General features: G+C 44.6%; 1 protein-coding gene across 1 annotated transcript in view; it reads left to right on the top strand.

Annotated features, from left to right (window-relative positions):
• LOC139199929 (leucine-rich repeat and fibronectin type III domain-containing protein 1-like protein) overlaps window positions 1-13,062 on the top strand; it is a 42,184-nt gene that overhangs the window by 16,805 nt on the left and 12,317 nt on the right. The window contains exon 6 of the mRNA XM_070829132.1: window positions 1,456-1,766. Coding sequence (XP_070685233.1) covers window positions 1,456-1,766 — 311 coding nt within the window. The remainder of the gene's footprint in view (window positions 1-1,455; window positions 1,767-13,062) is intronic.

Below are 13,062 nucleotides of genomic sequence, written 5' to 3'. Positions count from 1 at the left end.
ATGAGACAGGTAATCTGTAAAAATAAATAAATAAGTAATAATCAGCTTCCTCTGGCTCCCCATAGTGCTCCTAATGGCATTTGCAAAATCCACCGTGTCTGAATGAAAGCAGCCAATTAAAGCAGGAGCATTCGCTAGTTCAGTATCTTCAGCTGCAGCTTCAGGAGGAACTTTGTAAACACTGTGGCCAAGAAAAAACCCACTGGTAATGAAAAAGCATGTTATTTCAGCTCCGTGGAGCATAATTCATATCTACTTTTTTACTCCGGGGACACACTGGAGGTGGAAGCGCCATGAAGCGCAGTATAATGTCGATTCTCGGCGAGCGGCAGCCTGGCTATTCACACCAAGAGGCATATTCGTCTGCAGCAGTCAACAAGCGATTGTGCTCCTTTGCAGTCACACATAGAGCTGATCTTTATCAATAACCTCATGGATGTAGTGCCCAAGATGGCTTTTGTGTATCACTGCAACTGCTGGAGGTCTTTCAGTGTATAAGCAGATACACTGCCTGTCCAAAAAAAACCACATGACCTTCCTCCGTTGCTCCAGAGTCCAATCTTTATGCTCCCTAGCAATTAGAAGCCTTTTTTTCCAATTAGCCTCACTGATCAGTGGTTTTCTCAGGGCTACACAGCTGTTTAGTCCCAATCCCTTGAGTTCCCTTCGCATTGTGCGTGTGGAAATGCTCTTACTTTCACTATTAAACACAGCCATGAGTTCTACTGTTGATTTCCTACGATATGATTTCACCAAACGTTTAAGTGATCTCCCATCACCATCATCCAAGAGTTTCTTCCAACCACATTTCTTCCTCAAAGATGATGGTTCTCCACCGTCCCTCCAGGTTTTAATAATGCGTTGGATGGTTCTTAACCCGATTTTAGTAGTTTCAGCAGTCTCCTTAGCTTGATGCAGGCCAATAATTTGACCCTTCTGAAACAGATTAACACCCTTTCCATGACCACAGGATCTGTCTTCTGACATGGTTGTTTAAGAAAAGAGAAGCTACTCACCGCATCAGCTGGGGTTAGATAAGTTGTTGCCAGCTGAAACATATTCATCACTGCAGTAATTATCCAGTGGAAGGCTCTTACCTATTTGCTTAGTTAAATCCAGGTGGCGACTTCTTTTTTTGGACAGGCAGTGTATATATGCACAGAAAACATCAGTGCAATCTGTCCAATCAAGACCAAACACACGATCCCCTCCAGTCTGGCTAAATATTCGCCAAGATAAGATTTGAAATATTATGTTCTGTTTCTGCCAGTAGATCCTCATAAATCTTACACGCTGCACCTTCAAGCTCCGTTTGTTTTACTACATTTTGGTACATAACAGTAAGATTTGTAATGCTTTATTACTTCTACATAAAGAGTTCATAATAATTGGTTTCGTGGAGAATGACTCGTATAAAAGCGAGGATAAACGTTGAGTCTTCTCATTTCTTTCTAGGATTCTGGAAAGTTCACGTGCATTGCATCTAATGCAGCCGGGGAGGCCACCGCTCCTGTTGAGCTGGTCGTGAACCCTTCGCCGCACTTTGACCCTAAACTGGACCCCGATCCGGGGCCCTCGGACATCCCCACGTCGATCAAGTCCAACGTCAGTGGAGGTCAAGCCCGGTCCGACCAGCAGAGGGTCAGCGTGTCGGATCTAACGTCGAGTTCTGCCACCATCAGATGGCCCCCGCAGAACCACATACCGGGGGTCCGCATGTACCAGATCCAGTACAACAGCTCCACAGATGATATCCTCATATACAGGTAAGGGAGTGTGTGTGTGTGTGTGCGAGGCAGATGTGTGTTTGATGGTCAAGAGAGTGTCCGTAGAAGAAGAGAAATCTGGTCTGCACACAAAGACTTTCTTTTGAATCTTCAAACCAATGTGAATTATGAGTGTTATCCTAAATACAAGTCAACCGAGAAGAGAACGATCCTGACGTGCACAAAACACCGAACCCACCAAATCACGAGTGAACTTTTGAGAAACAAAGCCGTGCTCTGCATAACGTGTCCTCCCTGCTGTGCCTCTGCTCTGAATGTAATCAGGACGTGCTTGTAATGGGGTTACTGAAACACAGGAAAAAATGTGATGCTTCTGATTATACACACGTAGTAATTGTAGTTACTGCCTGGTGGCTAATCAAGCTAAATAGAGATTATTTTTAATTTACATCCTATGAATTTAAATCACTATAACTGCTGCATTGTCTTCAGCCCCAAGAAAATAGAATCCTCCTGCTCCAGTGTGTCTGACGGTGACACATGCAGTTTGCTCTCCATCATCTTGTTCCAGTTTGTTGAAGCTTCATGACATTCAGACCCAAGAATCCACGTTTTTATAGATGCACTTCTACATCAGATGCATTCATCATTTTAGACAGATTCCCCAAAAGCTCAGACTGATATATTTGATATTTTTGACTATAATGTGATCTAACGCCCCCGGGGGTTCGTCTGTGCAGCATTGGTTTGTAATGGCTGGCAGGACGACACCGATGAGGTTAAACTGATAAAGGTGACAGTGAACTCTCTCATCTTATTGGGAGATTACTTGATTCTGACAAGAGCAAAACAATAATTCAATCAAAGGCAAATTCTGTGTGTTTGTGTGTGTGTGTGTATTTCTTTTTGTTTTGATTTGACTCACAAATGAGTGTTTGGTTTGTGTCTGAATCTGTATGTTTGTCCTCCGGGCCGTCGGTTATGTTTATGTACTTATGTGTTTGTGCTGGCAGAGAGATTTCTGTCTGTCACATATCATCCCTGTGTGGGTAGTTACCGCCAAGGTCTTCCTCGTGTCGCAGGCTGTCTCAAGGCTTTGTAAGGAAGTCTTTTTGGAAGTTAAGATGGTGAAACTGATTTACATCAGCTTGCTTCTTCAGCTCCAAAAACATATATTTTCACAAACATGGAGATTACGGTGTTATCGTCATGGGTGGTGCTCAACTAGAGCTGAATCACACACAAAAAAATCCACCTCTGAACACAACAATGCTTTAATTCTTTGTGACTCTTAGCAATTATCAGCTTGCAGAGGAGGTAAATATCCTCCCTAGAACACAACAAACAACTGTTAATGAAAACTATAAATCCTCCTGAACTTACTGGTCTCGTCAGAGCTGGGAGCCGTGCACGGAAAAGGACCCTCAGGACCCTCAGCGGGGGTCAGGGGTCACACAGAAATAGATATGTGGTAACAGAAGATAAGGTAAAGTGATGGTGGGAGCCTGCTGTTGGAAAACTATAAAAATAAGTAATGATTAAAGCAAGACAGAACATTGAGATGAATGTAAAGCAATAATTTACCACTATTTTAAAACAAAGACTCCACAGAAAAGTGTCCAAAAGGAACAGAATCAATGCAGCAAATGGACCTTGAACTTGGCAGCACCCCATAAATTATGCAGTGAAAACAAATACAGGAGACAGAAAATACACAGATGAGCCAGAAGTTACTTAATGCAAAAAATATCTAATGTATAATCAATAGCTTGTTTGTGAGACGGTAAATGAGCAGTGAAACTCTGAAGGAAACCTTTGGTGTGTCTCCAAACCTGAGTCCTCCGGTGCAGCAGCTTGTTAACTTGATTTGCACATCTTAATCACCAGATGTGGATTTCAGAGCGTGTTTTACACTCGAGTGTGGACTCCACGGCGCCGAGTGACCACTGGACGGTCCCATCAGCCACTTAGCCAGCTCTGTCACCTAGCAACGTCATTCAAGATGTATAATTGAGTGTTATTACGAAGCATTTGGAGGGCCGACAGATGACAGGTTGAAGCGTGTCCACGACCTCAGCGCTGATTCTGATTTTAGCTAAAAACTGGGGGCCGTTTTCTAGCCTCCACTTTGGGGAGAGCACGCGGTGGAGTGCAGTGGGTCCAGATTGATCATTTCAGATTCGTGGGGGTGACCTAATGGTTTTCCCACAGCTGGATGGGCGCTGCACTCACAGCAGAATTCGTCAAGCAGACTCTCTGGTGTCAGCAGGTTAAGCAACATGACCTCCCTCCACTTCAGTGCAAAAGCTTTATTTGCTTTCATCTCCACCCATGAGTGTGTCATTACTGCTCCATCATTCAGACTCAGATATCAGTTACTTCTGACAGCTGCCCTTTCAGAGCCTGTCCTCCCGGAGCAATGTCAGCGTCTGTCATCTCCTCAGATGCCCCAACACTGATGTATTAACCACAATATTTTTCCACTTTAGTCACAAAGACCCCTTGCAGTACTTATTCCTGCCCACCTTCAGCAACGGAGGAAACAGTTTGATGATGTTTTGGAGCCACAGCATTTCCTCCGAGATGATCGCTGGCTTCTTTTTAAGCATGAAAATGGCGACTCGCCACCCTGAAGCAAGCAGTTACTGCAACCATGACAACAATAGTTTAAAATGTTTTGTGGAAGCGATGCAAGTGGGTTCAACGTTGTGTTTGCTTTGTTGTCCCCCCGTGTCTGTGCCGGTGCAGTGCAAACAGAAGAGGGGGAGCCATACAGTTGTTTAGCTGAGCATCTACAGTATTTACTACAGACACTGCCGGGCCTCCCTCCTCCTTTAATATTCACTCCACTGTGGCCGCCTGAGGGCACACAGCCGCAGACTTTCCTGTGTTTCAAAGGTCAACTGTTTGATTCTCTAAGCTCGGCTGGGAAGTGAAACAAAATCGCTCTCTGTCCCGCTTTTATACCAGCTGTTGTTGTTCCCTTGAGCTCGGCATTTACACCCCAAAGTTGCTTCCAGTGGAGCCGCCAGCAGATTTAGCTTGAAGAGGGACTGAGGAGCTCTCAGTTTCCTGCTAATCAGCCTCATTTGGATAAAAAGGATGCTGGAAAGCAAACAGGTTACCATTGGAAAGAACAACCCCTGTGTTGTTAAAGCATCTCTTTGGTGAATAAGAGCAGCACTGACTGGTAGCATAACATCTCAGTGCTGCAGTTCTAATAATAATAATGTTTTCATCACTAATACTTATTACAATAGAGCAAAAATGTCCAAAGTACATTAGAAAACATAAAAACTGAAGGTCAGCACTGCTAATGATGTTGCATTCTTCTGTAATTTAATCCAAACCGAACTTAAATGAAACATTATCTCACTTTTTCATGACTGCAGTATCTGATAAAGGTCTTCAGACCCCGGTTGCATCCGGCCTGAGTGCAGGAGCTGCGTCCCTGCCGGCCATGAGCTCTCTGAGCGAACACATTTCATCGTGAACTGGCAGCCACAGCTTTTGCCGCTTTGGCTTTTCCTGCCTCCTTTACTGTATAATCCATGACTCAAGTAAAAAGCACCCATTTTAGCTCTCAGTGGCAGTACTTATACTTTTGACTTTAAGTGCAAAACATTTTACAACACAAGTGGAGCTCTCTGACAGAGTTATTGGCCTCTCCACTGTACACTGTAATAGAAGAGACTCATGACGCCCACTTTGCCTTCTCCGCCCCGCCTCTGCAGTCTGGTCCCGGGGCTTCGCACAGACTCCGAGCAGCTCCAGCACCGAGCTGTTCATCATCGCGTACCGAGGCACGCTCTGCACTCGGCAACACTTCACATCCATTGTTGTAATTACTGTCACTTTGTGGCCCTCGCTTGCTGAGCACCACATAGTTGTTTTTCACCTCAGGTGTCCTTAAAGTCCCCATGAAATGGCATGTTTGCTTCCGTAATGTGATGTAATACCTTTTAAGAAGACGGTGAGGTGGCACCTAACACACCGAGGGATCGCCGGCTACTAGCACGCTATGCAGGTATCGAGTGCAACTACAGCAACGCGCTTCATTATCCTCTAGAAATATGAAGCTGTATGCTACGTAGAGCTGATAACTCCATAAAGTCAGTATGTATTGTTGATTAACTTACTGTGATAACTGTGCTGATGCTAGTTGTGTATTTCTGACAGTAAATAAGAATCTACAAACTTGTTTGTACAGTATTATATTGCCTCATGACAGTAACAATAGCAGGAAATAGAAATGGCCTGCAGATGATTAAGGTATTTAAATCAAAATGCAAAACAGTCACAGGCAGTAACAGTTATCTACCTGCAGTATAAACTAAGCTGCAGCAGAGTCCTGACAGGCTGCAGACTGCCTGCTTTATAAAATATCTACACTCTGACTCTGGTACATGAACAAATCTGGTGACCCCGAAGCCGTGGAGCCGCCGGCTGTTCTTCCCCGAGCAGTTTGCAGTCCAGCGTGCCCAGGAAGTGTCGAGGGCAGTGAGTGTGTATGAATTTTACAGGTTTGCACCCCTGAACAGACTCAGCAGCGAGCGGCTACATCTCCAGCGGGAGGAAAAAACACCCGCACGGCTTGTAGCAATCAAAACTACTCATGTCACATGAACAGGAAGTTAAAGCTGGCAAATGTTAAAGTCATTTGGTTTAACATGTTACATGTTTAACCACTTAAACTTCATGTTCATGTTTGTTTGTGTGTGTGTTTTGGACACAAGTTGTTCATTCTGCATTCATGCAAACCAGCACTATGCTGTTATCTGACTGGATATTAGCTGAGATGTGGAGGCTGTTGGACGTGATACCTCGGCTGTCAGCTGATGTCCATTTAAAGTGGGAGCTTTTCTGCCTTGTTGTCTTTAACAGCTGCACAGAAAACCCAGAAAATTGGCGTCATATCTAAAAGTACTAATGTTTTATTCTTAAAAACATTTTGTCCCGCCTTCGTTGACCTGACATCCCACCGCCCGCATGGCAGAGTCATCGTAGACTCTTGGCTTCACAAACACGGTGACGTAAAGGGCGAAGCACGTCTCAAACTGTCTGTCTTCACAACATTTTTGTAGTACTGCACCTCTTATGAGTGTGTGGGAGTGAGTCTGGTGCTCACCTCTGAAATGAAGGGCTCTCTGCCTGAACTGAGCAGGAACGGAGGGACAAGCTGACGGCTATCAACAGAAGTTTTCTTCATTTTAACACACAGACAATGAAGTTTGAATCAGCAATGCTATTAAAACCTGTGCACACGTGCTAAAACCACCTGCTCTGGTGAGTTTTACCTATTTTCCTGACTCAAAGTCTAATAATCCAGAGACAGGACTGTCTTTTCTGAGCCCTCATTAAAATCAGCTCTCCCACTAGTCTAAAAGTCTGGATGCAGTCATCCTCCCCACAAATGACTCGGCCTAACTGTGCACAGCCTTTTTCTAACCTTTATCTTTCCAGGGAAAGTCGAGCAAGCATGCCTGCTGTTATTCACTAGCCTGCTTCACATTCACATTTGGGAGCTGTCCAATACTGCTGAACTGCATTAACTGTGCGAACTGAGCGGCTGCAGTCAGCCGGTCGTGCAGCAGCAGTTCTGGGGTTCATCATGCAGGTTGTCGGGGGGATGGCGGGAGGAAGGAAGGAGGGGGTCACCCATTCATTTTCCTGGCCGCTGATCTTCCAGTCCGCAGCCGCCGGCTGTTCCCTGCAGGCCACTGCTGCCCTCTCATAATGGTGTGACAAATGGGGCAGTGAAATTTTTAGAAGTTCAGTGAGTGACCATCATCACGGTTATCACTGCTGTCCACACTGCAGTGGAGCACAGTTCACCCGAGGAAATGATGAATTATTGATGATGCAGATGTTAAAAACTTTCCTGTCAACTGGTTTCTCCTCTTCTTTACTAGCACTGCCTGTTTTTTCTGTGAGCTATTAGCTGTAACAACACAAGGAGAAGGAACACAGCAACTTACATCACTTCAGACGGACTCAAATGTAGCTGCACAAAAAAGGATGAAGGCTAAATGTTGGCGATTGTATATATGCAGAGGAAAAGTCTATAGAATAAAGTGCAGCTCTCGTGATAACAAGCCAACACTCAGTGCAGTAGTACAATAGACATATTATCAAGTGAGAGGAGAGAGAACCCTCTCAGCTGGTCCTTGTATCTGTACCATGAAAGAAAGAAAGAGTGAGAGAGATGGAGATGTTGCAGTTGGACCTTTGCCCTCTGGAGAGATGCAAATATAACATCTGCTGTTGGCTCTCTGGTGTTAAATCTGCAAGTATATTGGACCACTGAAGGCAAAGCAAGGCCAGTTTATTTGTTCAGAAGCAGAAGCAGCTTTCTTCACCAAGTATGCAAACATATTCACTCCGTTATCCAGGTCACATGACTGTCCTGAAGCAGCTAAACAGTATGTTGTTGTAGTTATTGTCAGAAAAACAGCAATTTAAATGTGACTATTATCTTAATATGCTATGAAATGTTGGAACAGTGTTCGTGTTGTTACTCAGCAGCTTGTGACATGTATGTTTCCCCTGAAATGCAGACAGAAAGCTGGCCAGTGAGTAGTATTTAGATTCTTAGTTACAGTAGAACCATATATTTACAGATATAATAGATCTGTTTCCCTGCAGGGCATCACGGTTGGCTCCTTTCACAGAGAGGAGTGGTGTGAGGTGAAAGCTGTTCAGACTCAGACTCATTGATTTTGGCGTCTCGGGATTCTGCAGAGTTTGACAACAAGCTGCTCATTTCAGAATCAGGTGTGTTGGAGCAGGGAAACATCTAAAACATGCAGGAGAACGTGTCACTTTCCCTCATCAAATAAAACATTAAGATATCTACCATGTTGCATCCTGGGAAATACAGCTCATAAAGTCCACAATGAGCAAATGTTGAGTTTTAATGTTTTAATTAGATGCAGATAAGATAAGAAGTAATACTGAATTATTTTTAACAACTGATTTTCCGTTCTCGCTGTGTTCTGAACCACAAGTCAGTGTTTTTGCTTCAACATTTACCCGAAACCACAAAGCTGAGGTGGAAGCTGTGGTCTAAAGCCTCACAGTGAGCACAAACTTAGGAATTACACAAAATCTGTGTTCCTTTAAGGACACAGAGTTGTAAAACTTTGCTCTGGCTGTGACTTTGAAGAAGACCACGATGATAGTTCTCCAGAAAAAGGAGTAAAAGCTGAGAGGGAGAGCACAAAGGGGAGGCGACAGAGGGGGGAAAGGAGGATGGGAGAAGGAAAGAGAGGGAGAGAGATGAAAGCCGGTGTCGTGGTGCGGTCAGACCAGTGTTGGTTTCCATCTCAGCCCCTCCTCCTCTGTGCTGTTATTTATTTTTTTTTACTCGGCCTCCTCGCACACTCAGGTTTTCAGTTCAACGTGCTGCGCTGGCAGAAAAGTCGAGAGCCGAGGCGTCGAGATAACAGATCGACACTTCCTCACCCTCCCTCCCCCCTCCCTCTGTGTCTACTGGACTCTCAGTAGAGGTGTGGGGGGGGGGGGGTCAGCGAGGAGCGGATGTGTGTTTTTATAATATTCCCTCCTTCTTCTCCGATCTGCCCCGGGGCAAGAATAACCTGGCCAGCTTTATCCTTCACCTGTGTGTGTGTGTGTGTGTGTGTGTGTCTCGTACTGCTTACTCACACACACACACACGCACACACACACACACACACGCACACACACTCTAAGGATTATGGGTCCAGGGAGAGAGCAACCTCTGTCAGCACCAGGAAATGAATCTATTGATTCTCCCTCCTTTAATATTCTCTTGTGCTCTTCTTTCTCTTTCTGTCCCAGACTGGGAGAGTGTGTGTGTGTGTGTGTGTGTGTGTGTGTGTGTGTGTGTGTGTGTGCATGTGTGTGTGCATGTGTGTGTGTGTGTGTGCATGAAAGGCTTTATAAAGCAGAGTGTCAGAATGTGTGTGTGCATTTGAATTGGTGTGTGCGCTGGCTTTCTAATTACCATCCTGCCTGGCTCTCGAAGGAGAGATTAAAGAAGAGAGAGGCAGCGGCAGAATGGAAAACGAGTGAGGGAGGGAGTGAGGGATAGACTGATGCAGTGCTGTGAATAAGAGATGTTTCTTTGACTCAGCTGATAGAGAGATAGGTGGGTGGAAGTGAGGAGGGAAGACAGGAAGGAGGGAAGGAAGAAGGGGAGTGAGAATCCAGGAAATGACAGCTGATCATATTCTGCTGAGATGATGAGGCATCAGCTTTCCTCTCTTACTACACTCCTCTTTTTTCTCATCATCCCGCCTCCTCCTCCCATTTTTCAGTGCACAGACCTTTAGAGAGTCACTGTAATGTCATCTTCCTTCCCTTTCTCTTCCCTCACTCCGTTATAACACCTCTGTGTACGCCTCACCCCACCCGCCGCTCGTCTTTCCTCTCCTCTCTCTGCCCTCCCTCCATCAGCCAAATGTCACCGTGTCCCATCGGGGTCTCCAGTTAGAAAACGCCCAGCGCAGAAGATGACAGCCAGGCTTTTAGGCTGAGATCCAATCAAAAGGTTTTCTGTCCTGCTCAGAGTCAGAGCTCAGCTGCTGCAGACAGCAGGAGGTCAGAGCTCCCATCACCCTCATCCTGTCATCGAACACTACCGGGAACGACCTTCACTTCCTCTAAGAACGACAGAGTCGCTCTGTCCGGTGAAATATCTCAGACCCAAACAGCTCGACACACACTTTAGTTCATGACGTCTCCCTCTACAAGCAATGACCAGATTCCCCAGAGCTGGAGTTTAAGAATAATGATTATGTGACATATAATGTTTCAGGAGTTCAGCAGAAGTCAACTGGACTTGTTGAAGGCACCTGAAGACGTTTCTCCTCCCATCCAGGAGGCTTCTTCAGCTCTTCAGCTCTTGGATGGGAGGCGAAACATCTTCAAGTACCTTCAACAAGTCCAGCTGACTTTTGCTGAACTCCTGACTCCGGTGCCGATGATGTTTAGATGATGAAAGGAAAACGACTTGTTTCATAGAATAAATTTATTACAAAAAGATCAGTTGTCTAACAGGCGCCATGGTTGCCTGGAGAGATGTAAAGCCAATCTGCATTTCTCTCGAGTGGTCTTCTGACCACCTCTTTATACCTCAAGAAAGGTTGTCTCATCATATATTTCCCATCAATAACAAAGAAAGCTTATTTCATCATATGGTTTTCATCAGTAACATCCAAATACAAAGAAATGGTCACTCATTAGAAGTCACTCTACAACACCATGACCCTGTAGGTTAACACATACCATACCTCCTCTCTGGCTCTGACCTAAACATTCACAGAGAGGCCCCACACACATCACATATCAGAGACACATACCATATCAGATACCACACTATCCATCCATCCATCCATCTATTATCTAGACCGCTTATCCGTCAGGGTCGCAGGGGGAGCTGGAGTCAGTCCCAGCTGACTTCGGGCGAGAGGCAGGGTTCAGGGTGGCCAGCCAATCACAGGGCCACATACAGAGACAGACAAACACTCACTCTCACACCTACGGGAAATTTAGAGTCACCAATTAACCCAGCTTGCATGTCAAACTCCACACAGAAAGATTCCAGGTTCAAACCAGGATTCGAACCTGGAACCTTCTTTGCATGCCGCCTCCAGACATAGCTATGACTAAATAAATTATTATCTTGTTAATGTATGTGTCCACATAGCACTGGGGGTTACAAATGACCACAGTGTGCGTATATGCATTTCATACATTTGAATAAATAAATAGGTAATAAGCTGTGGAGGCACATGTTGTTTAAACTGTAGGCTTTTTATTTTATTTTATTTTATTTTTACCAGGTTTTCAGAACTAGTTTGTCACACTGACGCCTGAGAGTGTGCCGATGAAAGTAACTGAATAATAAACTAATCAGAGCAAACATCACGTTCTCTCGACAGTTTCTACCAACTGAGCCTTGATAATAATGAGAGGCACAATTAGCATCTCGCTTTGTCGTCTCACATCTGGACTTTTCTCTACCATTCACACAACCACACACCGTGGAGCAGTCTCTCTCTGTGTCTGTCAGCATTATCTCTTGACCTCTCCCTCCTTCCTCGGTCACCCGTTCACCGACCCGTTCCCAAACACAGCAGCAGGCCTGCCGTGAAGCTCTCCGTGCTTCCTCCAGACGCCCACACGCCTGCATGTGTGCAATAAGTTCCTACAGTAAACCCAAGCTGAGGCCGCGCTGACCTTTTCCCACTAATGATGCCCACTCTCTTCTCCGCCAGCTGTCTCTCTTTTTAACTCTCTCTCCGTCTTTGTCTGACTCACTTTTTTCTCTGCAGTGTCTGACTGCAGATCTCTCCCTCTGCCTCTGTTTCTATGCAAATCTCAAGTCCTATTTAAACTTTTAGAAATGTGGCTAAAATAGAATCTGAAGAAAGGTGGCCTACTTTTTCATTCAGCTGAGTTTGAAGTGAACAAATTGACTTGGTAGACGCCAAAAAAAGAGAGAGAAATATCAGGACGTTGTGAAGACGCATGTCCACCATTAATTAGAGGCCTTTTGTTTACAGGTCAGTTTGTCATTTTGTGGTTAAACGTAGTGATTAGATCAATTGTGGCTCATGTAAACACAGAAAATACTTTCTTTTTTAACCCAAACCAAATAGTTTTGGTGCCTAAATCTAAGCAACCGTTTTGCACATTAACTTTCATCACATGCATCATTGTGCAGAGGTTATTTGCTTGTGGCTGGTCCCACCCATCCTATAGAGGACACTGAAAACGTGTGTGTTGTTTTGTGCTGCCCTTCAGGTGAAAGCATTAACCCGAACCCTTTTTTATAGCCGTGCATTAAAGATTTAAGTTAGAGGGTTTTTAATGGCTGAAAAAAGTTTTTACAGACACTTTTTATTTAGTAGAAAGTAGTTGGAGGGAAAACTGATGACAGTAACATCTGTGGATTACCCAGTAACAATGTTGTTTGTGGGAAAAAGCTCTGTTGTTGACTTCTTTACAATGAGCATGACAGTCACAGATTAATGCTCCTCCATTTTATTGGATTATTATGAGCGATGTAGAACTTCTTCAGCAAAAACTCAGCAAATAAAAACTGCACCAACCAGAAAGTTAATTAAACCACCAAAACTTTGTAGTTAGGTTGATAAAGTGGATCCTCTTCCATGGTGGTCAACCAGAGCACATTTCTAGCAGCGTGAATGTGATGGTGGTGTTTGCACCGGTTGGAGGATGAAAAAGAAGAAAGAAGATCAATACTATTTTGAACCCAAATTACAGGATCATATTTATTAATGAGCGTGAGTCCTTGTCGGCCATCAGAGGTTCTCCGACACGCTTT

This window comes from Pempheris klunzingeri, chromosome 4 (genome assembly GCF_042242105.1).
Source record: "Pempheris klunzingeri isolate RE-2024b chromosome 4, fPemKlu1.hap1, whole genome shotgun sequence".
Classification (NCBI taxonomy): domain Eukaryota; kingdom Metazoa; phylum Chordata; class Actinopteri; order Acropomatiformes; family Pempheridae; genus Pempheris; species Pempheris klunzingeri.
Note: the sequence above shows the minus strand (reverse complement) of the source record. Positions and strands in the feature narration are given on the sequence as shown.